Here is a 27956-nt window from a genome sequence, read left to right on the forward strand (position 1 = left end):
ATAAAAAGGTAAAATGTATGAAATAAACTTCAAACTAGCTGATTGAGACTTTTGTTTTGTTAAGTAGTTAATTTACATAGTAGCATTGTTTAAATGCTTGTTAGTTTACATAATCAGAAAACCAAATAAAAAAGATTTGTATAACAATAAAATAAAATAAAAAACTACTTTTTCCATTTTTTTCTTTCGTGATTGTTGTAACATTTCTTTTTTATCACAATAGGAAATTTATGCATTTTAAAAAATAAACAAAATTAAACGTTAGTTTTTAAGAGAAAAAAAATTTTTTTCTTCTCTTTTGTTTCATTTTGTATCATTTTTTTCAATGAATTGCAATTTGCAAACACGAACAATAGGTTTTCTTTTTCTTTTTTTTTCAAATTTAATAACTTGTTTCTTTTTAGAAAAATGTATTTTTAATCGTTATGCTTTATTGAAATAGATTTGGTAATAAATTCTCTGCAATGAAACTAATGTCTTTTATTACTAAATTAGATTGAACCCAACTCAGAAGACAAGGGTGCCAAGTAGTCGCCCTTTATCTGCCATTTAAGGATTTCATTTTAAAATTTTTTGTTATACAATTTCAATGTTGTCGTTCTAACCATAAGAGTTATTGATGATTTTTTTTCAAATAAAAAATTCGTGATTTTAGTTTCACTCGATGCAAATATTTTTAATTAAACAAATTTTAATTTACGAAATTGTTTTTAAATTTTACGATGTTTTATCTTTTTTTTTTTAAATCTTATTAATTACCATTGAGCATGTAAAATAAATTATAAAAAAGTCATTAGGAAGAACTTTTTTTCTCACGTGTTGCATAAATTTGTAAAAGACTTTTTTAATTAGAATTAATCGCATCAGATAAGGATAATCTAAATTAATAATGCAATATTATTTGAATAAAATCTATAAACGCTAGTATAATAATAACCAATGAATATAGTAAAATATCTTTGGAAATACTAAGCTAATATTTAAAAAAGAATGTCAAAACAGAGGGAAAAAATATGAAGAAGTTTGTTTTACTTCCTAAAACTAGTAATTTATTATTTTGCTAACAATATGTATTTTTAAAAGTTCAAATGTCGTCAAAATTAATCATATACATTAGGATAATCTAAAGTGTTATTTTAATAAAAACAAATAACGCTAGTTAAATAATAACGATTACATATAACTTTATATCTTTAGAAAAACTTAGCTGATATTTAATAGAGAATATTAAAACAGAAAAAAAGTTAAGCATAATTTTTTTTTCTGCCTAATATTTGCAATTTACTATTTTATTAAATGTTAATCTTAAAGAATTCTCATAATAATTAATATCTCATAATATTTTTTTCTTTAAAAAATTCCAGTTTACTTTAGTATTCCAGTTTTAAAAAAAAAAAAAGTAGGAATTTATTTATGTCTTGATGTATTTAGATGGAAATTTCAGCATATTCATTATTCGCAAGGTGAACAGAAAAATAAGGAAAAGAAATAAAAATATGTTTCTTAATCATGCAATTCCTGACCAGCCAAGAACAAAAATTATGCTAACCATTTTTGCTGTAAAAAACTTTCTTAGGTTCTTGGTTACTCTGCAAGCAAACCAAGCAAAATTTTAAAGTAAACTCGAGAAAACCCCTCCAGTTGATCATTGCTCATGTCAGGTCCCCTATTCACACTCACCCCTTCATTATCCTCTTTATGATTTCGACTTAGGAATTTTGAGGCAGATCAACAGTGAGACACGTCAATTATTATTTTGACATAAAAACAAATGACGTCTCCCAAACGTCTTCGTATGTCAAGGGGTTAATACTCGTATCTTTAACAATTTTTTTTTCAAATTTTTTAATAAAATTTCAATTATTTACTAAATATTTCTCCGAAATGTTTACTCATTATCACTTTTTTTTTAATTACAGTAAAAAATTGTACGGCAACAAAGCTGTTTTTTTTTAATAAAAATTTCTATATTTCCATGACAATTTAAATTAGATGTATAAAATTTTTATGCAGTTATCGCATATAATTATCAAAGTGTTATCAATACAAGTAACGAACTTATTGCTATATTTTTCGGTACTGGGAGTTCAAAAACACACTTTTTCGCCGCATTTATCGCCAGCCCTCAAAACTCTGAAAAAAAATTTAAATTGCATTGATAAGTATCAGAACTCACTTGACGTAACGAACTCTAAAGTTCTAAAATCTTGCAATGGATCCCATCTCATGTCGATGTTGAGGGTAATGAGATTGCAGACTCCTTGGCTAAGAGCGGAACTGATCTGCCCCTGCATTCTTCTGCATCTCTGACTTTCTCGGAGCTCCACTCCCGTTTTAACAGGCTTCGTGATCCTGTGGCCCCTCCAGTTCATCATTGGTATCAGTGCAACCGCCCAGGTGGCAGCCTGACCCTTCAGTGCAGCAGGCGGGATCAGACGGTTATATCAAGATTTCGAAGCGGTCACCTAAGAACTATGTTGTTCAATAATGGTTCAAGAGTTTTCCCTGTTTGCACTAAGTGTAACGACCAACAAGCTACTCCTGAACATATACTTCAATGCCTAAATATCTCTAAAGTGGACCTCTTTTCAGATCCACTTTTTGTTACAGACTTGCTCAGAGTCTCTGGAGTCATGGACTTGGTTTAGCTCCGCTAACCGTGTGGGCCAGCAACAACAACAAAGTTCTAAAAAATACCTTTTGTATTTTTTGAGAAATCTGAAAAAATATAAAAATCAGAATCTACAATTATTAAAGGGTAATGGGTAGTATATATATATGGTTAGAAACCATGAATACAAAACTATGCTGCTTTTTTAACCATTTACAACTAACTTGGTTTCAAAACCATAAAAAAAAGATTTAATTGGACATTAGAGATAGGCTTTTCGTTAGGCAATGGGCATTCGAGTTAGGTGGTGGTTGAGTTATATTGTATCAACTGAACTGTGAAGTGTAGTTTTGTAAGTTTATCTGGTTGCTTCACGTATCGCAAGAGATGAGAAATGCTAGTCTTTTTGTGTTAAGCATCTTTATGGTGCTACTATCTATGCGTGAGTGAAAGTATTGTATTATAGTAGTCCAGGGTCACGAATTGGGAAGTGCAGCACACTGGAAACTCCTCATGTGTTTAGGGGAATGGATGAAATATTGTGATGTCAACACTGGGACTTAAACCCTTTTTCTGTCGGTCATGAAATTGACACATTTGCCCTCTCGGCTATAATTAAGTACCCAGCTGCTAGGAACTAAATGGCTTCACTAGGTAGGTGTAGTTGGTGCGATAAAATTCTGATTGTTTAACCGTATTAGGTGAAAACAGTTAATAAACGGTTTTTCTCACAATTAACAGTTTGAATACCAACTTATTTATAGTTATTTGACTGTTTTATTTAAATATGGTTAAATAACAATAACATAAATTGTTATTTAACCATTTTTTTTCTAGAAATTTTAAATAGTATAAGCCGTCATATGTATAAATTGAATAAAATATCTATAGGGGCCTCCTTGAGCGAGTTCGAAAAAAATTTTATTGAATTTTTAGAATCTTTGTACCTTTCCTAATGTCTGTCTAAAACGATTTCTCGGTACCAAACTTCGTTTGGAAGTTATACCGAAAAATAGAGAGTCGTCGCTAAGCAGGTAGAAAGGCCAGATCGGTAGGCTTAGGAGGGGCGACGTTCTTTTTGTGTCTCATCCATTCTGTTGACGGAGAACATATATGGACCTGGAATTGCAGAATAAAGGTTAGTCATTACTAATTTAATATTTTAAACGCGTTTTTCTCAAAACGCTGATTTTTGACCTGGCCTAACGTTTTTCTCATGATCTACACAACGAAATAAGCCGTTCTTTATTTTAAATTACGTAAAAATACATTCTTTAGAAAGTAGCATAGGATTTTTTTGATATTTTTATATTTCGATTTTATATTAAAATTTTAATGAATATTTTTTTAATGAAAAACTTAAATTTTTTTTTTAAGTTACCGCCATTTTGGTAATTTTGCGAATATCAAAAAACAGCTATGCTACTTTTCAGATAACGTCTTTATGTTTCAGAAAATCTAAACAAAATCGTTTTCCTATGCTTCAGGACTTCTAAATACATGAGGCCAGTGAGGTGCTACTTTTTGATGACCAGCCACACACGGAGCTGCCACCAACTTATTTTTTATTATTTCGTAAAAGAAAATATTTTAAAATAGACTTAAATTGTAGCTAAATAACTTAAAAAAAGCAAGGAGTCTCTGCAATGTCTCTATTACTTAAAAAAAATTCAAGAAAAACGTTAATATTTTACCATCTCAGGGTGGGGTCCCCCCTTAGTTTGTGTTATATATTCTTTTGTTTGACAAGGGCCTATAAGTATTCTTTGTATTGAGCACACAACCCTGTAAGTGTAACAATATATAAAGAAAGAAAGAAAAGGAAATACTAAGTTCCTGTCTTTTAAACATTTCAGTGCTTATATTTAGTATTTACTCAATTAGCATGCTTAAAATACACATGAATATAAGAGATAGATACAAAAACTGAAGTTTATATCATTACATGATAACACAATCTTAAAAACGTTAAACCATGCAAACCTTAGTTGATATGAATATAGTGACCAATTTGAAGTTAAGTAAATATTGCACTTTCAACTATTCAAATAACGCAAGTCATTTTTGTTTGTTGAAACAATCTTTTAACTAACGAGCATCAAACTAACGAGTTTTTCATTGATCTATTGATTAATAGTCATGCATCTATCTGCCTTAAGAATAAGTATTGCGTGTGTTTGATTTTTGTAACACGTGATTGCGTCTAACATTTGTCTACACGGAGATAAAATTTGTATATATTTATTCTGAACGTGAATAAAATCATCCATCATAAAATCAGCTCCAAATGAAAATGAATAAATCTCTTGTAAGAATTAATAAATTTCATAAAAGTAGAAAGGATAATTTAATTCCGTGGGAATCTGTGCTTTCTATATTGCAACTTATAGGCTTCTATGATGGAACGTTATTTTCTAATTCCTCGTTCAAGCGTTGGAAGATTTGGAAAATAATACAAATTTCAGTTTTTATCTTTCAATCCAGCATGGCAATTATCCTTTTAATAGGCTTTATCAAATATAGCAATCCTGCAATGGTGACTTTATTTGTAGTAGTCAACGAAATAGCAATGATATTGAGCATTGTATCAGGAATTATGTATCAAATCATTATTCTATATAATTCCCGTGACTTGACAAAGTTGGCATTAAATTTAAAGAAAGTATCAATTTCCATAAGCGCTAACATTGATACTAGCACAAACAGCTTATTGTTGATGGCAATCTTCATTGCCATATCCGCTCCTATTTTAACGACAATGGAAAACATTTATCAAACTATAGACTTTACTGCATCTGGTTACCTTATGGACCCTCAACTTTCTTTTAAAACTTTCCCTAAATTTTATCAGATATTTTCTGTAGCTGTCAAAAGCAATCCAAATCCAAGCTTTTATTTATTTATTTTCACGATACAGGTCATCAATGAATTCTTTCAAATTTTTTCCCTTTTAATAGTTGACATTTTTATTTACAAAATTATTCAATCTTATATTATTTTATATAAGAAGTCTCAAGACAATTTAAAAATGATTTTGAAAAATTCAAAAATTGTTGATTCTGAATCTCTAAGAATCTGGTCATGCAACCATAATAAGATAAAGAATTTAACTTCAGAAGGTGGTCGTTTGTTGTCTCCTCTAATTCTTGCTTTCTCATTAAGTGTGCCTCTATTGATTGGGATTGATTTCTATTTTATACAGCAAACTAAACATAATTTACCTTTCATAAAGAGTTGGCAAGCCAAAATTGTTGTCATTCTAGTTGCGCTGCTGCATACAGGAAGACTGTTTGTGTTGACATTGCAAGGGCAGAAGTTTATTGACACTGTGAGTATTTTTATTTATTTATATTGTTAACTTCGTCGATAAATAATCGATTCGCAAAACAGATTTTAAACTTAAAACATTTCATTAAAAACCGACGAAAATAAAAGAGAAACTCTTAATTAAAGCAGCAAGCAATTTTTGCCTTTTAATGGTTGACATTTTTATTTACAAAATTATTCATCATCATCATCATAGTTGGCCAGACAGCCCAATGTGAGCCAATGCCTTCCTCTGAAGATTTCTCTACGATGACTTCCGATTTATCTTTGGTCTCCAATTTTTTTCATTAATTATGAGAAAATCAGACTCCACTGAGTCAGCCCATCTCAACCGCGGGCTTCCCCGCTTTCTTTTTGCAGTGGGTCTGAAAAGCAGAATCTTTTTTATTGTGTTGTCGTCACTCATTCGAATCACGTGGGCGATACAATTCATTCTATTTATTTTTATGTATTTAATAATATCAGGTTGTTTTTAAATTTTGTACAGTTCAAAGTTAAATCTCCTCCAGTTATTGTTTTCATTTACACCACCAAGTATACCCCGCAAAATCCTTCTCTCAAAAATTGCGATACGATTTTCCTCCAGTTTTGTCATTGTCTAAGCTTCAGAGGCGTAAGGCTGGCCGGACAAGAGTTTTGTAGATTAAGAACTTTGTTTTCCGAGAAAGAAACCTAGATTTAATAAATCTTCTCAGCCCATAGACAGCCCTATTCGCCAAATAGAGTCGGTTTTTTATTTCAGGAGTAATTCTACTGTCAATGGTAATAATTGATCCTAAGTAAGTAAAACTCCTCACTGTTTCAAATCTATAAGAATTTATTTCAAGATAGGGGTCTGGGACTCTGTTTCTTGAGAATAACATATATTTACAAAATTATTCAAACTTACATTATTTTATATCATGAATCTCAAAGCAATTTAAAAATGATTTTGAAACATTCAAAAATCGTTGATTCTGATTCTTCAGAAATTTGGTTAAGCAAAAACCATAATAAAATAAGGAATTTAACTTTAAAAGGTGGTCGTTTGTTGTCATCTCTAATTCTTGCTTTCTCATTAAGTGTGAGCCTATTGATTGGGATTGATTTCTATCAAATACAGCAAACTAACGCCGTTGAACAGTCGACCCAATTTTTTGCGTTTACGACTACTAATGCTCAACTACGTAGCCTTGTAATTTTGAACCCAATCCAGAAGATAAGGAAACTAGTGGATCAAGTATTGGGAGAAGTTTTTCTTCCGTGGAGAACTTTTTGATGGAACTAGCCCGCATTTGCCTTACATGGAGAGGAAAACCGCGAAACTCTCCCGCGGTTAGCAGGACGGCAGGGGAACTCTAACCCATAATCCATGTACCATGGAGGATATTTTACGTCAGCACTGTGGTCGGTGCAACAGTGGTGGCACAGGGAATAGAGCGTTCGCGTTTCAATGAGGTGAACCGGGTTCGAATCCCAATCGATACAAATCCCGCAATTTATCGTCTAATTTGTTCAATCGTCTAATTTAACCAATAGATACACGAAAGTAAGCAAGTGCAAACTGGTTTCAATCTCGTAAAAACAATAAAGCTGCATAGTATCACCCTATAATTAAGATTTTACATAGAATCTTATAGTGTGTCTAATAATTTGAGGACTGTACTGGAAAGTTTTTAAGCAAGCTTATTTAGCATAAAAGTGGCTTGAATTCATTGCAATTTTTTTCTTTAAAAATATTTTTAAAATAATTTCACTTAAACAGATATTAAAAATCATTTCACTTTATTTTTAGTCCAATGGTTTGACAACTGTTTTCTCTGAAAGCAAAAACTGCAAGCTTACAAATGATGCCGAATTTGAGGTAAATATTTTTGATTGTAATGATTTGTTTATTTTTAGAGTAGCATAAGGCATTAGTTGAATCAAATGATTATTTAGGAAAAGAACATCTTATTGAAAATAAAAGTACAATTTATTCTTTATAAGTATTTTTTTATGTACTTCTTTCAATTTCAAAAAGAATTTTACTCATCTTTGCATAATGCTAGCTACTGCACGGAGAAAAAAAATTCTAATAAATTATCGCACTGTATGTAAAATACATTTCTAGTTTAAAAAAAAAACATAAGTATGGTAATAAAACCAAAATATACGGTATTTACTCCATTCATATGATAACGATTTCCGTTCGCATGGTAACGGTTTTCTGGAAATTTTGGTTTTCAAAATCATGGCACTTATTACTATACATGCAAAAATACAAAACTCAAAAGTAAATATAACCGAATAATTTTTTATACCATGCTTTGAGGTATCATTGATAATGTTACAAAATTCTACCACATTTGCCAAATTTTAACACTATTTTATTTTTAATTTTGCCAAAATCATAACCAAAAAGAGCTTCGTTATAAACTAAAGTGTTTTTTTCTTTTTTCTTTTGTGTGTTCTTCACAGAGGTAGAAACACTGTCCATTTTTCTTAAATAACCGTCGTTGAACAGCAGACCCAATTTTGGGTTTACTACTACTAATGTTCAACTTCGTAGCCTTCTAATTTTGAACCCAATCAAAAAGACAAGGGAACTCCTAGATCAACTATTGGGAGAAATTTGCTTTCGTGAGAACCTTTTGATGGAACCTACCCACATTTGCGTTACATAGAGAGGAAAACCACGAAAACCTTCCACTATTAGCCTTACGGAAGGGGGATTCTAACCCATTATCGATCTACCACTGAGGAGATTTTACGTCAGCACTGTGGCCGGTGCGAGCCGGATGCGGAATTCGAATCAACCAGCCATCGCTGGGATCGGACCCAGGTCACCTCATTAGGACCCTCACTGTCCATTTTACAAAATTCTTGTATTTTTAACCATAATTTTTTTGTCAGTGTAAGTGCAGACAAGATTATTAAGGTGTTAGCTTTTTTATTTTACGCACTATACATGAACTTATATAATAAATAAATTTAATTTACTAAATATTTGTACAATTTTTAACATTTCAGGTAGAAGAATACTTAATTGCTGAAAAATATTTCCCTGTGTATTTCAGTGCTTATGAGTTCTTTTCCCTGTCCAAGAATTTCCTGACAACTGTAAGATTTATTTTAAAATACATTTTCCTATTATTAGAAAATAGAGTTATGAAATATTCTCGAACTATGAAGCACTGAGAAAAAAAAAAGTATGGTCAAGATTACCAGAATATGGGAAAATTTACCTTGTTTCTGGTTTATTAAGAACACCAAACATTTCGGTAATTTTTAACGAATCTATTTGGTAATTATTCTGATAAAATTAGCAATACAATATGGTTTAATATTATTTGGCAAAATTTAGTAAATGTAGTAAAATTTGGTGGCTGGGTGGCGCAGTTGGTTTGTCGTCGGCCTTCTGAACCCAAGTCTGGCGGTTCGATCCCTGGTCCAGACACCGGATTTTCGGCATGCAGAAAATCTTCAATCTTAGAATGCCCAAAGAAAAAATTGCATCTGTTGCGCTTACATGGGCCCCTGATGGTAGAAGAACAAGAGGAAGACCCAGACTTACCATCCTACCCATGTTTTGGGGCGAATTAAAGGAATGTAGAATATCTGGCTGGGAGGAAGCAAGATCTATTGCTGGAGACAGGAGGCGTTGGAGGGATATGCTAGAGGCCTTAAGTGCCCAAAGGCACGTAGAGGATAAGTAAGTAAGAAAATCTTCAGCGGCCATGTCGTATGATTATGCGACATGTAAAAGATCCCTGGAATGCCTTATTGGCTCTTGGCATTTCCGGCAAAATTAAATTCCAAGTGCACTTTAGCATCCAAATAGAGTCTCGGTGCTGCCATCCAGTGTGGCAGAAACTAGACTTCCAAATTAACGTGGCTAACGGTATCTCACCCATTCTGGTAGTGCTGAAAGAGTGGATACCACTTCTGGAGAACGCACTAGGTCTGCTCATCGGGAAGACTGATTGTGCAGCTCATAGGAAATAAAAAAAGTAAAATTTGGTAAATTTATCATGATACCTTAGACCATGGCATAAAAGCCATTTATTTGGTTAAATTTAATTTTCAATTTTGTATTTTTTTGCTAAAGGTGTAGTATTAAGAACTATAATTTCAAAAACTGGACTTTCTATTAAACCGCTACTATATGAAAAGAAAAATTGCCGAATGAATGGTTTAAGTACCATATGGTTAAATACCAGCCTTATGAACCAGAATTATGTTGTTGTTGTTGTTGTTTTTTTTTACCAGAAACGTCATTACCATAAAGCACAGTAATTTTACCATATTTTTTTAAATCCGGGTGTATATATTTAACGGTTCGAATTAATGATGTTGAATATGCTAATACACATATGGTATTTAGTTACGAAACCACCCATAACAACTTTTTTCTCTGAAAAAAATTTTTTTTTCTCGACGGATTCGGATTTTTAAGGAAAAGTTGTGATCTGGAAAATATTGTCCCTGTATTTAAATCAAGAGAACGGTATGAAATTTTAGCTTCTGACGTTAATTTTACTTTTTACGTATTTCATCATATCTTTTGATCTGTTTAAACGAAGCAAAGGAAATTTGCATACATTTATAAGAGCTTTAACTTTTAAAAGAGAAATCGCAAAAATGAGAGATACCAGTCAAATAATTTCTGAGCTTCACTAAAATCGCAACTTTAAATTTTTATTTCTTGAGAACTGTCCCATTGATTCCATTTAATTTAAACTCACTTCTTCGCAATAAGACAATGCTAGAAACTAATTTATCGTATTAGTACTTTCTTCCAAGCTGAGTTCTAATTTTCAGAATACTTTATGCTTCCCATACTTTTTTCTTGCACAAATATTACTCGAACAAATATAAATACAATTAAAAAAAAATTGTGACAGTGATGTATTAAAAACAGTTAATTCAGATCGTTAAAGCCAATAAAAGCATTGTTGCTTTTTTCAGGTTTTTGGAACTATCTTTTCTTACCTGATAATTTTCATTCAATTTACTGCAGATCCATGTTGAGTGAAAAAAAGTCAACAAAAATAAAAAAATATGTTTTCAAACATGTCCTTATTTTTGTTGATCTTCTTCCCATACTTTCTTGTTCTTTTTTTAAAAAAATTACTCGCTAATCCCATAGACGTAGAACATATAAATATTATGAAATTCTTTTTCTCATGACAGCTATGCATTAAAAACAGTTGCTTTAGAACAATAAGTTAAATAAATGTATTGTTGCTTTTTAGGTTTTTGGAACAATCTTTACTTACCTGATAATTCTCATTCAATTAATTGCAGATCCATTTTGGGTGCTAACGAAAGAAAGTCAACAAAAATAAGAATATATTTTTACAAAAATTCTTATTCTTGTTGACCTTCTTCCTATACTTATTTTTCTTTTTTAAAGAATATTACTCGGTAATCCGATAGACGCGCAGAACATATAAATATTATGAAATTCATTTTTTTTATGACAGCTATATATTAAAAACAGTTGTTTTAGATCGTTAAGGCCAATAAAAGCATTGTTGCTTTTTAAGTTTTTGGAACAATCTTTACTTACCTGATAATTCTCATTCAATTCACTGCAGATCCTGGTTGCAAACAAAAGAAAGTTAACAAATATAAGAATATTTTGCACATATTTTTTTTTTTTTTTTTTTACCTTCTTCCCATGCTCTGTTTTTTTCGTTTTTAAAAAATATTACTCGCTAGTCCCATAGACGTAGAACATATAAATATTAAGAAACTCTTTTTTTAATGACAGCTATTTATTAAAAAAAATTGTTTTAGGACAATAAGGTAAATAAATGTATTGTTGCTTTTTAGGTTTTTGGATCAATCTTTACTTACCTGATAATTCTCGTTCAATTAACTGCAGATCCATGTTGGTTGCCAAAGAAAGAAAATCAAGCAAAATAGAACATGCTTTCACACATTTTTTCCCTTCAATTTTGATTTTAAATGTTTTACATCTTCTGTAATATATCAATTCTCTCTATAACATTTGAAATAAATCAATTATACAATTAAGTTTCTGAAATGAGATTAAATGTTGAAAACTCAATTGAATATTCAACTCATTTAATGTATTGGTTTTAATTCAATAATTGTATGAAAATGTTTGAAAAATAACATTTCATCTTTTTTTCCATGAGCAATTCGAATTTCAAAACATTAAGCACATTTTTCATAGTATGCTACACGTCATTCAGCGATAGTAGGGTAAACCAACCAGTGAAGGAACACTACCCAGTGAAGGAACATTTCATATATATTGATTAAAAATAAGAATTTGAAAGTTTTTCTTTAGATTGATTGGTAACAATAGCTTACTGCCAAACAATAGGAAGTCATCTAGCAATGTTTTGGATTACCTGGCCAAATAGATTTCTCTGGAAAAATTTTTGAATTTGTTATTATCTCTGCAACACCTTGTTTCTTTGAAAAAATTATAAGGTGAGTGTTTGTATTTATATGTTTGAAGTGGAATTAATTGCAAGTAATAGTTTTATTTTTCTCTCTTTGAAAAAGAGAATTCAAAATACAGAATTCAAAATATAGTTATTGAAGTTACGTTTTATTTTTTTTAAGCATCATAGCATAATAAAGTACTGAGATAAGGGGGTGTTGATTCACTGGATCACCAAACGATGAAAAACCACACAAGGAAGGAACTAGTGTTCCTTTTCTGGGTTTTTTTTTCTAAGTTAATGAAAATAAGAGATAAACTTTAATTTTCTTGTACCTTTAGTGATGTTCCGCATCAAAAGTATGTTAAAAATACGAAAAACAACTTCTAACCAGTGAGGGAACAGGCATGTTCCTTTACTGGGCATAGATTTCCCAGTGAATGAACAGTATGTGTTAATATGTTGACACTTTCATTTTCAATTCATGATTACAAAAAACAGTTAACATTTTCCAAGTATTTATTTGTTATAATTTCAAGAATAGGCTTGTTTTTAAATATTTGTATGGCTTATAAATTCATAAAAAGCATTAAAAAATAACCAAAATTAAGTGCTCCTTTACTGGGTGTTCATTCACTGGTACGAGCTGTTCCTTCACTTGGTCTTCTTACTACTTGTTATTTGAACCTCCAAAACTTTAAAACAGTATTATGAAGGCTCTCTACAATTTTTTTTACATAATTTGCAATTAGTAACAAATATATTGACACTGTCATTTAACTAAAATACGAATTTTGAAATTAATATGATTTTTTAAAAGGTAAGCGAAGCTTAAGTGTTCCTTCACTCGTTAGTTTACCCTACCATTCAATATGGTATAATTATATATATATATTTATATATATAGCGCAATATTTGTATAAATATGCAAAATGTTTGATGTTTGTGATGTTTTGTTGGAATGCAATTTATTGTTCCTTATTACAATATTAATTTTTAATTGTATATTCATAAGTCTTGCAACTCAAACTGTTTTCATTACTTGTTCAAGTGTTTATTAAAAATAAATATAATCACGTCTTATGGTGAAGGCATTTCTGGAAGGAAAAAGAACATAACTCTGGTTAATAAAACCCAAAATATTCTGTTTTTAAACCATTCATTTGGTAAATTTTCCGTTCATATGGTAAAGGTTAACCGGAAATTTCAGTTTTCAAAATTATAGTTCTTATTACCATATATTTAGTAAAAAAATGCATAACTGTAAAGTTAGTTTAACCAAATAAACGATTTTATGCCATTCTCTAAGGTAACATGATAAAATTACAAAATTTTACCACATCAACGAATTTTTATCGCATATTATAAAACCATATTTTATTCTTAACTTTATCAAAATGATTAAAAAAGCACTAAGGTAAAAATTACCGAGCTTTTCGGTGTTTCCATAGAGCCAGAAACACTGTAAATTTTAATATGTTCTGGTAGTTTTGACCATAATTTTCTTCTTAGTTAATTGTGTAGCAAATTAAAAACATGAATTAATATGAATTTCCAGGAGTATAAAATAATTACAAGAAATAAAAAAATAACAATCCGTAATTTAAATAACAATGAAAGATTTTGATTATTACTTACTTAGAATACTGTCTCAAAATTTAAAAAAGAAAAAAGAAATTTATGTGTTTTACGGCAGATTTCTAAGAAAAGCAGCTTGAGGACAACTTAATACTTTCTTTCCTTTGCTAGAACTATCAAGGCAAAAATAAAATTTTAAGAAATTGATAAAAAAATTGATTTTGAAAGAAAAAAAAAACTTTACAGTATGTAGCTTTTCATGCACGAATACCAAGTATATAAAAATCTCTATTTTGAATTTCTTGTCTTGTGCGTTAATTTTACTTTTGCACTGTAAAATATTTCACCTTTTAACTCATCATAGTTCTTTTCATAATCAACAATTATAAATACTTCATTGTTAAATACTTTATTGAAAGATAACTCAATCGATCCTACTTAAATGGCAGTTCTAAATATATTTCGATTTCCTATAAAATGTTACGAAAAATGACTGCTTTTATAATGCAGGGTGTACCAAAATTGAACCAAAAATTCAGAGAGGTGATAAAAAAGCATTATGGAAATGAAATCTACCATGGAACAGGGGTTCGCAAACCACATTGGGATCGTGAAAATCGTGAAAAACCCACATAGGTCTGGTAACTACATAAGATACAACCAACTGCCTATCAACAAAAATAGTTTTTTTGATTAGATATTTTATTTTATAACCGTCGTTGAACAGTCGACCCAATTCTTGGGTTTGCGACTACTAATGTTAAACTCCGTAAAATTGCAATTTTGAAGCTAATCCAGAAGACAAGGGAACTCCTGGATCAAGTATTGGGAGAAATTTGAGTTCGTGGAGGACTTTTTGAGGGAACTGACCCACATTTGTGTTACATAGAGAGGAAAACCACGAATACCTTCCACTGTTAGCCTGATGGCAAGGGAATTCTAACCCATAATCCGTCTACCACTGAGGATATTTTACGTCGGCACTGTGGTCGGTGCGAGCCGGGTGCGGAATTCCAATCCCAGCCATTACCGGAATCGAACCCGGGTCACCTCAGGGGGTGGCGAGATTAGTTATTACAATATCTGTTCGAAATGGTATCAGCTGACATTATTTCACAATCCAAAACAACGTATAAATGATTTATGGACGAACTCAAAGATGACAGATGTGCTTTTGATGCCAGCCAAAACAAAGACAATCCACGCAACTGATTCCCTGGTCTGTCCCATTGCGTCGTCTCATCTGGTAATTTAAGATGACCCTTGCACAGCCAATTCATTTCCTTGGTTATGCAATTAATATTACTAATATTATGTTTTTAAAATCCGACCCTTTTATTACATTTGAACAGAAGACTCAATTTTGAATTTACGACTATCAATGTTCAGCTTCATAGCCTTGTAAGTTTGAACCCAACTCAGAAAAAAGAGAAGTTAGCCTGGCGGCAAGGGGATTCGATCCCCTGATCCCTAGCAGCAAAATAACTTGGGCCCTCATTGGGGCAATATTCATGAATCTTTGCTCAATAATTGCTCAAAGAGCCGTTATTTTTCCGATATTGGCCAACATAGAATTTTCCGATTCGCCTGATATTTTACAGCCATTTTACAACCCATATCGGTACTTTATAGAATTGTCGGAATCACCCGATATTTTACATCCATTATTTAGCCAATATACGTTCTATATTGGGCAATGTAGGCTCTATATAGGCCATTCTAGGACCAATGTTAAAAATCTAGACATCTCAATATTGGTCCCTCGTTGCACGTTCTTATAGGGCTTATATTGAACCAATTTTGAATCCTACTGGGGCAATGGTAAAATTGTTGCTAGGGATCCATCTACCACAAAGGTTATTTGGCGTCCGCACTGTGTTCTGTGCCGAACTAGTATTAGAAAAATTTATGCAAAGCGTTTCAATTTACTTTAACATGATCTGCAGAGCAGAAAATAAGGTTAGCGTTATGGATAACGTTAAGCAAAAGTTGCACAAAACCATTCTATTTAAACGACGAAGAAACAAAAACGATATTGAAATCCGTTGAAAGCAGAAAGAAAATATCAAAATTAGTTTTATTAACTGGTGAAGCTTGGTAGTATTATTGATAATCTCCTTTAAACTCATCCTCGTTTTCTATGGCATTCAAAATATTATTTCAATCCCGCCTTTCTTAGTAGTTATTCTTTGGATTTCAATGACGTTTTCATTTTTTTCCTTGTTTAAATATTTATTTTCGACCAACTGGGTTAATTTTGATTACGTTATTTTTCGCTAGGATTCTAAAAATATAAATTAAGGGTAGTGTTCTGGATCACCCCTATACATATTTATGAGTGCATTTGAGGAACTAAAAGAGATAGGAAGCTTATTGGTAGCTTTATTGCAAGAATTTACTAGAATATTCCTTTTTGAAAATCCTTAAACTACATTAATTGTATAAATGTAAACAATGTATGTCTACACAGTCTATGGCGCCTTGGTATCTACAAAGTTTCAGATTAATGGGTGGCAGAAAGTCTTTAACAAGTAGAGGTGGCCGGTATGCAATGCTGACCAAGCTGTTGGACTCTTGGTTAACAACTGGTTGTTAACCAAAGGAGACATGAAGAACAGAAGAACTTAGACATATGTATGTATGCTTGCCTTTTTTTTTTCAAAAATACTATAATAAATTCTGAAAATATTCTAGTTATGCGCATTAAATAAAGTCTACTTCATACATTAGTTTAAGTTTTTTTTTTAATGAAATATTTTAAAGATGCATGATTGCAAGCTTTTATCCCATGCAGCATTATATATATTGCCACTTGCTCTCCAGAATTTATGGAATTAAAAAAAAGGTAAAATAAGTAACGTCTAAGTCATTTTAGTTTTAGATCTTCTATTCCAAATTCAGCCATCTGATATAAGTTTCTGAAATTGCACTTATTTTTATATTCTATTATCGCCATAAGAAAAATATAAGTTTAAAAAATTATAGTCTTCGCAATCCTCTAAATATAAACAGAAATAAAAAAAAAGAACTGTAAAAGATTTTTAAGTTATGATTTTGTATTAAATAAATCTAGAAAAAAAAACCCATTTTTTTTCTTCAACTTACGATAACATTATAATTTAACCAAATATTGTAGAAAAAAAATTCCAAAAATGGTTCAATTCACTATCTTATCGAGATCTTCATTTCCAAATTAATCGATTCAGCATGTACCGTAATCTTTTTACTTTGAACCAAATATAGTTGAAATTTGATCCAAGCTTAATAAAATCTTAAAATGAACAACATTTTTATTCAAGTTTAACTCTAGTATCGAGAAGTGCTTAGTACTATATTTACGTCACCCTGGAGCTGCATAATGGGCTATTGGTGGCGGTGTGGGAAACTGGGAGAGATGATTCGAAGAGACATGCCATCACAATTTTGTTCCTCTGCAGAGGGGATAACTCCTCTCTCTGGTAGTCCGCCGACTTGCGTGCAAAGTCGAACACTTTACGGTAGAACAGTTCAACGAGATCCGATACCGTGCACTCTCAGTCCCTTCGCAAGCGTATCAAAATGGTCACCCACCCGCTCACTGACCACTGCCAGGGATACTTGACTTACGAGATCTACTCGGAAGCCCTGTCCTATGATCAGCCCCTTATGGGACACTATAGTATTGTCTAATCATATTTAAGAAGTACGATAATGTGGTTCAACTTAGCACCATATTAAAGTTGAATGATGTTATGTTTCTACATGCTTCAAAATTTCTAACAGTTACACTCTTGTAGCTCAAGGAATTTGTAAGTTTTTTTCTGTCATATTTTATAACATGACTATGCACTTTATGATAGATTTAACAATATTATTTTTTCAAACATACTGTGAAAACAAATAGGAATAATAACGAATAATGTCCTTTAAAGAAGAAAAAAAAAACGTGTTCTCTCTATTTGTTTAAGACAATCAATAAACACAAATATGAATCAATCCTCGTTTTCGCTTTTTTTTCGTTCGGTTATTTGCTCTAAAGTAAACATTTTAGTGTTTATTTGCTTTTAGTGAAGTGACTCGGATTTAACAATGTATCGATGATATTTTATTTTCACGCATGGCATGTTTAATAAACTCTAACTCAATGGTCTGTGTATTCAAAACATTTATAAATAAATAATACAATACAATAATGTTATACATTGCAATTTTTATGTAAACAAAACCATCGTAAAAATACTCTAATACTGATGCTTAAACAAAAACAAATGTTAAATAAATCGTGATGAGTTTCAATTTCTTGTTTTAAAATGTGAATAGTCACGTTATTTTAGATGATATAACGCTAGTAAAAATATCATTATTTTGAGAAAATAAAACGACATTTTTATTATATTCCTATCAATCTTAGCTCCATTTTTTTCCCGCTGATTTTAGGAATTATTCTTTTAACAATTGTGTGCACCATTTAGATTTGGTAAAGTTCTGCTCGTACTAAAATTGTTTGAGAACTATTTTTCAATTTCGAACATTCATCATTGATAATATTAAAATGTTTGAAAGAAAGAAAGTGACGCCAACACTTTCTGGATATGGCTTTCATATTAAATCTGAAAAATTATTTAAAACCAATACAGCACTGATTTCAAGGCAACTTACTTCTCTGCATTATATTCTTCGATTATTTGGTTCTTTTCCTTTCAGCTTTTATTCTGATGGATCTAAAAGTATACGAATATATTTTCGGACATCAGTGTTTTGGTTGTTATATTCAATAACAATTCTAATTTGCCAAATTGGAATTCTCTTATTTACTTTCGTTAGCTTTATTAAATATGATTCAGTAAATTATTCTTATTTGGCTGCTATAGCGTGGTTTTTAATTCCACAACTAATGTTTTTACAAGCAATACTTTTTCAAGTATCGATTCTATATTTAAGAATCAAATTTTCTGAGCTTTGTATGGAGCTAGAAAAAATTTCGCTTGATTTAAAAATAAAATCATCTCGATCTATTAAAATATCTAGATTTATTTACATTTTTTTTGTGTTACTTTTACCAATATTGAGCTACGCTAGTTCATGTGCTATAACAAAGGAACACCTGCGTGAAAATTTTCATTTAGCGTACTGTAATTTATGGGTTACTCAGCTTACACTAGAATTAAGCTACAGCAAGTATTGGATATTATCGCTATGTTTTCAAATTGTCTTTTTTCTAACAGCAGTGGCAACTAGTCTTTTTGTTGAGCACTGGATGTTTTGTTATTCTAAATATATAACTAAAATATTTCAAACCCGATTAGAAGAGTTTCGTAATCTTACTTGCAGCAACGAAAATTCTGAAAATGAAATTCTGAAACAATGGGTTACTAATTTCGCTCGTACTCATGTGATTACGAACGAATTTGTTAAATGCATGTCACCTTTATTACTTATTTCAATATCAACAAGCCCAATTTTATTTTGTCTTACATCTTTTGGTATAATACGAAATGGCATTGATGGCTTCTTTAGTTCTTTTGTCTGTTATATATATCCAATTTTTTTGCTGCTGGTAATTCTTATTAGAATTTCCACCCTGGCTTTTATTGGAGAAGAAATTATTGAAAAAGTAAGTAACATATATTTCTCTCTTACTAGTAAGTTACATATTACTTCTCTCATCCTAGTAAGTTACATATTATTTCTCTCATCCTATTAAGTTACATATTATCTCGCTCATACTCATGTGGATTACTAACGAATTTGTTAAAAACTTATCACCATCATTGATTATATCATTATTAAGCAACGTCTTTTGTCTAATCACTTTCGTTATAATACGAAATAACAATGACAGTTTCTTTTATCACTTTGAAACTTAAATGCACCCAATTATTTTGTTTCTAGCAACAGTTATTAGAATTGCCATCTTGGATTTTATTGGAGAAGAGATAATTAAAAAAGTAACATATTTCTCTCAGATTCATAAGTTATTTATTATTTCCCTTATACTCATGTGATTAAGACAGAATTTGTTAATACATCACCATCAGTGCTTGTTTCAGTATCAATCAATATTTTTTGTCTTATAACTTTCGTTATAATACGAAATAACAATGATGGTTTCTTTAATCACTTTCATCTTAAATGCACCCACTTGTTTTGTTGCCGGCAACTTTTATTAGAATTGCTATCCTGGCTTTTGTTGAAGAAGCAATTATTGTAAGAGTACGTTACACGTATTTCTCTCATCCTAGTAATTAGTAATTACATATTATTTCGCTCATACTCATGTGGATTACTAACGAATTTGAAAATAACATATCACCATTATTGATTATATCAAGTAACGACTATTGTCCAATCTTTTTCGTTGTTATACGAAATAACAATGATGATTTCTTTAATCATTTTGCATCTTAAATGCACCCAATTATTTTGTTGCTGGCAACTTTTATTAGAATTCCCATCTTGGCTTTTATAGGAGAAGCGTTTATTGAAAAAATAAGTTGCATATATTTCTATCCTCATAGTAAGTTACATATTATTTCGCTCATATTCATGTGATTACTAACAAATTTGTGAAACGCATGTCAACATTATTGCTTATTTCAATATTAACCAACGCCTTTTGTCTTATTACTTTCGTCATAATACGAAAATATGTATAATTATTTTTTCGTTAATTTTCCTTGAATCTAATTTGTTACTTTGAATAACGTTTCAATTACTATAAATGATTCTTACTTAGGTGAATTCATTATCGAAAACAATTTCAATGATTCCTCAAAAAAGGATTCCAATTCAACTGAAATTTCAGGTAACATGAATCTTAATTTATTTACTTTATCTTGTTTACTGTGCCATAAATACTTTTATGATGTTTTAATAAAAATTATGTGAGAAATATAATTTTTACCCTACAGTATTTCTTACTTTGTAAAGTATTGTACACATCTCTAAAATTTAAGAATCCTCTATAAAGACCCTGCATTATTTAACTTACAAAGCTGAAGAGGATATGAACTAATTCAAAAAAGGTTTACAAATTGTTTTCAAATTTCTTGCAATAACAACATTAAAAATAATATTAAAATAAATGCCGTTAAAAAAATTTTGGTGATGGATGAATGTACAATATTGAAGTACTTTATTTACGTCGCACTAGCGCTGCACAATGGGCTATTGGCGACGGTCTGGGAAACATTCCTAATGATCAGAAGAAAAGACATTATAATTTTGATCCTCTACAGAGGAGATGGCTCCCTCGCTTTTGAAGTCTGCACTTTATGATAAAACAGTAAACGAGTAACGATACCGCGCACCCTAGGTCATTTCGTAGGCTGATGACCCAACCTCTCACTGACTGCAGCCAGTGACGCTTGAGTTTGGTAATTTACTGGGAACCATGTCTTATATACTGTCAACTACAGATAGGACGTACAGTAATTAAAAGCGAAACAGTTAGCAAAACTAATTTGATTGTAAATCGTAACGCTATAATATATACTTTCATAATAAATTTTATTTAACACTTTTCATTCTGTATTTTGATATTTCGTTAAAAACATTTTTTAAAAAATCCTTACATGCAACAGAAATTGTATTTCTCTGTATAAATAGTGAAACTTTTAGGTAAATCGGAATTTAAGAAAATTTCAATCATGCTTTCAATTAATATTTTTTCAATAAATAATTTTTTTTAAAGTATAATTTCAATCATGCTTTGATTTAAAATTTTTTAATAGATAATTTTTTTAAAAGTATAATTTCAATCATGCTTTCAATTAATATTTTTTAATAGATAATTTTTTTTAAAGTATAATTTCAATCATGCTTTCAATTATTATTTTTTAATAATTTTTCTTAAAGTATAATTTCAATCATGCTTTCAATTAATATTTTTTCAATAGATTATTTTTTAAGGGATAATTTTAATCATGCTTTCAATTGATAATTTTAGATAGATCTGATTCTGAGTAAAGAAGCAACAACGCCTGTTACTCTCACTGCTTGTCGGTTCTTGACTTTTACCAGAGTGCTACTAACTGCGGTAATTTATGTTACGTAATTTTGAGTTATAATAATGTAAATATAACAGTGTTAATGTAAATATAACAGTGTAACAAATAATGTTCATATAACAGTGTAACAAATAATGTTCATATAACAGTGACATAGCTAAAGAACAGCAAGAGTCGGCAGATTCCCCTGGCTCAAAACTAGAGAAGCATAATAAATGAATTCTAGAACAAAATGTTTTTCTATTTGAAATACTATCCGTCTCATTTGTTAAGTTCAAACCCCATAATATTTTCAATTTTTTATCTAATTTATCTGAAAATTTAACAAAGTTTATTACTATTGATTTCGTTGTATATTTTTTAATTATTTTTAATAAAATGTCGATGTAATAAATAAAAAATGCCTTTAGAATATGTGCTTATTATTCAATTAATTAGAAACTGTAAACGCGATCAAAAACATCCTTCCTGTAACGAAGACTACATTAACTTAAAACACACCGTTGAATTTTTATCTAAATCGAAAGAAAATGAATGAAATTGTGTTACCGTAAACCGGGGCGAGTCTACCCATTTTTTCAGTTTGTCAACTTTCAAGTGGTCGAACTTTTGTAAATATTAAAGAAAAAAGGCTTTTAATTGGTGTTTCAGAATCGCTATTTATCCCTCTTTAAAGCTGTGAAATCGATTTTAGAAAATATTAACAGTTACGCTGTTACTGTATATTTTTATAGAACTGCTGACAAATCTCTCGTATGGGGCGAGTCCACCCATTCTACTAAAATGAATGTTAACATTGTAAATAATCAAATTTTATTATTAAATTGTTATTTTAGTTACTATATAGGATATTTATGAATTAAAATTATAACTTTATTATATATTCCATTTTTTTCATTCATAAAATAACACAAATTGAGTATTTGATCGATTATCTCATTTTGATCACAGTTTTGTTTTTATAATCATTAACATTATAAAATAACATTTTTTTCTGATTATTGTTGATAAAAATAAATTAAAATTGATATAAATTTACTTCTTGAATTGTTATTTGTTTGGCTTTTATCTTTTGGATAGCTTTTTCCATCTCAGGTGGCATTTTTTTGTAACATTTAAATCCATTTGTTTTGCGAATATAATTTCGAACCATCTGTAATAATAAATAATAATTTATTTAACTTGCATTAAGTAAAAAAAGTTAATTTTGTAATATAAAAATTGAAAAAATAGGTAAAATAAACATATTTTATATTTACATTTATATTTAACCTATAAATTTTCTTATTAATGATAAATTTATCAATGCAGAATTTAAATAATATACTCAAAATCATTTAAAATGACTTAATTTTAATATAAACAAAGTTCTAAATTATATTATTATGCTTTATTAAAACTAAATACGAATGGGTTGACTCGCCCCGCGAATTCTGGCTTTTTGTTTACAACAGCAAAACTTACATTCTTTTTGTTTTTTTTTTCATATAAAATTAATGTAATCTTAGTCTTAGATAAGTTTATCACTTAACCAAAGTGAAAATAGTAATAATAATAATATACTTACGGAGCACCAACTAAAAGTTTGCTGATTTTCAATACAAATCTCTCAAAAGACGTTTGAACAGGTCGGTTAAAAAGACACCAAATAAATAAAAACGGATCAAACTACTACAGCGAGTCTGAACTAAGTCCTCCGTCGGTAAAAAAAAATTTATTTTCAATTTAAAATAGTGAAAATTAAATAAAACTAAAATGGGTAGACTCGCCCCTGGATGGGTAGACTCGACAAGGTTTACGGTATGTAGTCTTTTTTTTTTTTTTTTTTCTCTTTTTTTCTAAAAAAGCACCATTTAAAGTTTGCTAAATATTAATCAATGTACAAAACGCAAAAAAAAAAAAAAAAAAAAAAAAGATAAAAAAAAACTTAATATGTTTTGATTTTTGCACACAATTATAAAATTTTTTTATCCAAAGATAATTCCTTGCAAAAAAAATTTTTTTTGTAAATATATATTATTTTATTTAAAAATAGTGAAAAATATTTTTTAAAGCGCCAAGTATGCAATTTTTAATATCATTTTAAAGAATGCAATTTTACATGGCAAAATACAAAATTTAAGCAAAATCAGTCTGTTAGTATCTGAGAAATGCATGGAATTTAAAAAATACGACCTCCTCAAATTTCGATTTTTCAGAAACTATTCGACCGATTTTGCTCAAATTTTGCAATGTAAAAGTACATTCTTTAAAATGATGTTATAAAATTCTACACCCTACAATTCAAAAATTTTGTTTGGCAGTTAATAAATAAAATAATAAATGATTATTAAAATTTTTTATTTGCTTGGAATAATTTTTGGATTAACGAATTTTATAATTGTGGGGAAAATTTTTCGCAGTTATCTTAAAAAGTTCTCGTTAAAAGGGGTGGACCGCACTCCTGACAGAACTTGGGACTATATTTCCCAGGTTGCGATTACCCCTTACATTTTATGTAAAAGTACGCTTTTATGTCAGATTTCGTAACTTAAAACATCGTCTGCAATAATTAATTAGCATGAGGTCAACCCCTCGATCGAGCCCTAGAACCATTAGCTAAAAAACTATTACGGCTGGCCCGATTTTAATTTTGCGTACTGTACATCCAATATCAAATGCGGCGAATTTTCTATAACTTAAAATTGTTCGGAAAGTTTGAAGTCTGACATAATTAAGGGAGGTAAACAGAATTTGTCTCCGGGCTTGCAAACTCTTGCTACGCCTCTGCAGTTTTTTTTTGTCGTTGCACATTTTTTAAATTGTATTTTGTCTTGAAAAAAAAGTATTTAAATAGTTGCTTCCGTCTACACTTAACACTCCCTCTCCACATGTAAACGGTCTAGACAGTAGGCACTTTTTTCCCCAAGCACTATTTTATAACAAGAATTTATTCAATTTACTTTGCACCACAAATTAGTCAATTTCTTTACTGTTGTGTGGTTAGGAGTTGTATTTTTTCTAAAAATTGGGTCAAGAATATTCATTATTTTCATTCATTATTTGGGTATAGAATATTCACTAATAAAATTGTTGTCTAGTTAAAATTCAATGCAGTTAAAAAGAAATGTAACAGTTCAACATGCTATTTTCAGAAAAAAAAGAAAGATCATATTTATAAAATATGTAAATTTTAGTGTTTCTCAGTTGAAAAAAGTGCCATCACAATACTGCTTTTTGAATAAATAAAATCCTAAGAAATAATGCTATATTGTTTATTTAAATTATATGTTATTCAAAATTCTAGTTGATGATTTTGAAAAAAAAAATTGCTTTCAAGTTTTAAAATTCTTTTGAGAAATTCAGATGAAGGTGCTATCAACACTTATACACAAAAAGTGAATTTAGCACTTTAATCGCTATATTTTTTAATAAAAAATTATTTATTAATAATAGGTTATTAATTCACAGGGATCAATGATTTTAGTTGATAATAATAATTTCCAATTCATGCAAGATTGAAATTGATTTTTTGTGAATGTACCCACATTAAATACAATTTTTAAAGTTTCGATTTTTGAGAAAGAAATAAAATATTGAGCTCTTATTCGTTTAGAAAATATAACGATTTTGATAGAAATATTTCGGTAATGTGAGTATAAATATTAGTAAAACCAACTAGCTGATAATATTCTTTTGAGACATTTGCCAGGAATCTCATCAAGTTTCAACACTTTTAACATTAGAAATACGATGCTTTAACACCTTCGCTTCTAGATTTGCAACGATTTTTATTTGTTTCACCTTTCACGTTTATTTTGAATTTGGGAAATGTACAGAAACAAATATAAGTGGAAATTAGGCGCTATCAATGTAAACATTAAAACTGCCGATGCTAGTCGCTAAATCCTGAATAACTCTTTTTCATGCGCGTTCGTAAACAACGAAAAAAATGAAATATTCTGTTTTTCGATGTAGGTAAAATTATAACGTAGTGACTATTCTTCCGAACAGTTTCACAAATTAAATATTGATTAGAATATTTTAGAACTGCTTTTGGAATAAAGATAACAATCTGTATTAATAGCTAAAACAAAAAGAATCTACAATTATTGAGAATATAAATATGTATCTTATGCTTTCTTTCGCAAATTGTTCTCGCAATCAGTAAACACATACTTTTTGTGGCATAGTAGCGCCATCTGATTTCCAGAAACAGAACTACAAAATCAAATGCACAAAACCTTTCTATGCTTTTAAATTAAAATTCAAAATTTAATTTTCCAAAAATTATCATTTTAGGTTATGGCTAACAAGTCGTGAAAAATTACTTGACCCTTAGTATCAGGGCCGGATTATCCATTAGGCCATAGCCTAGGGCCCCCTTTGGATTTTTTGAAAAAAATTAAGAAAAACAATGATTTTTCAAAATGTTATGATTATTTTTTAGTTCTAATTTATTAAAATAATGTAAAATTTAATTTATTATTATTTGAAATATGATTTCTTAAATGAAAAGATCTATAAATGCATTCATATTTGAATAAATAAAATACGTACGAGAAAAAAATTTAATCTAAGGGCCCCAAAAATTTGAATGGCCTAGGGCCCTACGTACGCTTAATCCGGCCCTGCTTAGTACGCTATTTAATCTGTGAAACTGTTTGGCGATTTTTAGCATTACAGGTATAGGACTTTAAGACCACCTTAAGACAGTGTTTCCCAAAGGGTGGTACGCATACCCCCAGGGGTACAGGAACAGTTTAGCGGGGGTACGCGTTCTTATGCGAAATATCTTGCAACAAACGAAAAGTTCAAAAATTTTATTTAAAAATAAAGCTAGCCATGAAAATTTACGATTTTTCTATAGGTTATTTTTTGCAGAGTTAACAGTTAATAGTGGCATCAACAGCCAGTTGTGATTTTTAACTTTTGTGCAATTTTTTTATAGTAAAAAATACGTTCATTTTCTTATTAGTGGTATACAGCGTTATGAAAAATTTAGAAAAGGTACACAATTGTCATATTGATAAATTGCATAAGTTTGGAAAATACTGCCTTAAAAGATGACAAATCGAATTTTAGAACTTACAAAAATTACTTTTATATGTGCATATTAGGTGGTAAAAATGTATGTTTTTATAATTATTATTCAAAAAATTTCAAGGGAATGCATTTTTTTTATATATATATTTCTCATGAATAAAAAAAGGAACACATTCCATCCTCATAAATTCAGTAAATGATTGTCACTCATGTAAAACTTTGCCAACATGATTTAACTATGTAAGACTTTTTTCAATTTTATCTCATTAATTTACATTTCTACTGATTTCAAACTGTATATATATCATGAAATGGTTGCATATGTAATTGTTATTAACACATAAAATTCTTGTATTGTCTTAAAACCAAAATTACTTATATATGCCTTTTGTTCTTTTTTTTATGTTTGTAGGTATTGGGAGTCACAGCAACTTATCTTGTAATAGCAACACAGTTTTTGTCGAACAAACATTGTGTCAAAACGAAAACTGGTTTAAAACACGAATAAAATCATTAGCTACATATCTTTCAAACATATTTTATTTTTGTTTCAAACTTTTTTAAATTTATATTTATTTAGCAAAACACAGATAATGTGTTTGCGAAATCGAACATTGTTATAGATTTTTCGAATCTTTGATAAAAATTAATGCTATAGATATATTATTCTGATCACGATTATTATATCTGGATATGAAAAATTAATCACTCCAAAATTACAAATACACCTTTTTTCCCCAGGTATTGGGAGTCACAGCAACTTATCTTGTAATAGCAACACAGTTTTTGTCGAACAAACATTGTGTCAAAGCGAAAACTGGTTTAAAACACGAATAAAATCATTAGCTACATATCTTTCAAACATATTTTATTTTTGTTTCAAACTTTTTTAAATTTGCATTTATTTAGCAAAACACAGAAAATGTGTTTGCGAAATCAAACATTGTTATAGCTTTTTGGAATCTTTAATAAAAATTAATGCTATAGATATATTATTCTGATCATGATTATTATATCTGGGTATGAAAAATTAATCACTCCAAA

General features: G+C 29.8%; 1 protein-coding gene and 1 long non-coding RNA gene across 3 annotated transcripts; both read left to right on the forward strand.

Annotated features, from left to right (window-relative positions):
- The first annotated feature begins 4031 nt into the window (after positions 1 to 4031).
- On the forward strand, positions 4032 to 13637 carry LOC107447767 (uncharacterized). Its single transcript, XM_071188077.2, has 4 exons — positions 4032 to 5939; positions 7713 to 7781; positions 8930 to 9019; positions 11738 to 13637. The coding sequence occupies exons 1-4, from the start codon at positions 4899 to 4901 to the stop codon at positions 11828 to 11830; spliced, it is 1293 nt and encodes a 430-aa protein (XP_071044178.2). The 5' UTR covers positions 4032 to 4898; the 3' UTR covers positions 11831 to 13637.
- Positions 13638 to 15961: 2324 nt separating this feature from the next.
- On the forward strand, positions 15962 to 27436 carry LOC139427291 (uncharacterized). 2 transcript variants are annotated; one of them, XR_011638409.2, is made up of 4 exons: positions 15962 to 16533; positions 20615 to 20683; positions 21827 to 21916; positions 27325 to 27436. It is a non-coding gene; the product is annotated as an uncharacterized LOC139427291 (long non-coding RNA). The 2 variants fall into 2 exon arrangements; XR_011638408.2 differs by lacking the exon at positions 15962 to 16533 and having other exon boundaries at positions 20527 to 20683.
- The last annotated feature ends 520 nt before the right edge of the window (positions 27437 to 27956 follow it).

Source organism: Parasteatoda tepidariorum, chromosome 12, assembly GCF_982258835.1.
Source record: "Parasteatoda tepidariorum strain Cologne lab strain chromosome 12, Ptep-v5.0, whole genome shotgun sequence".
In the NCBI taxonomy this organism is placed as follows: domain Eukaryota; kingdom Metazoa; phylum Arthropoda; class Arachnida; order Araneae; family Theridiidae; genus Parasteatoda; species Parasteatoda tepidariorum.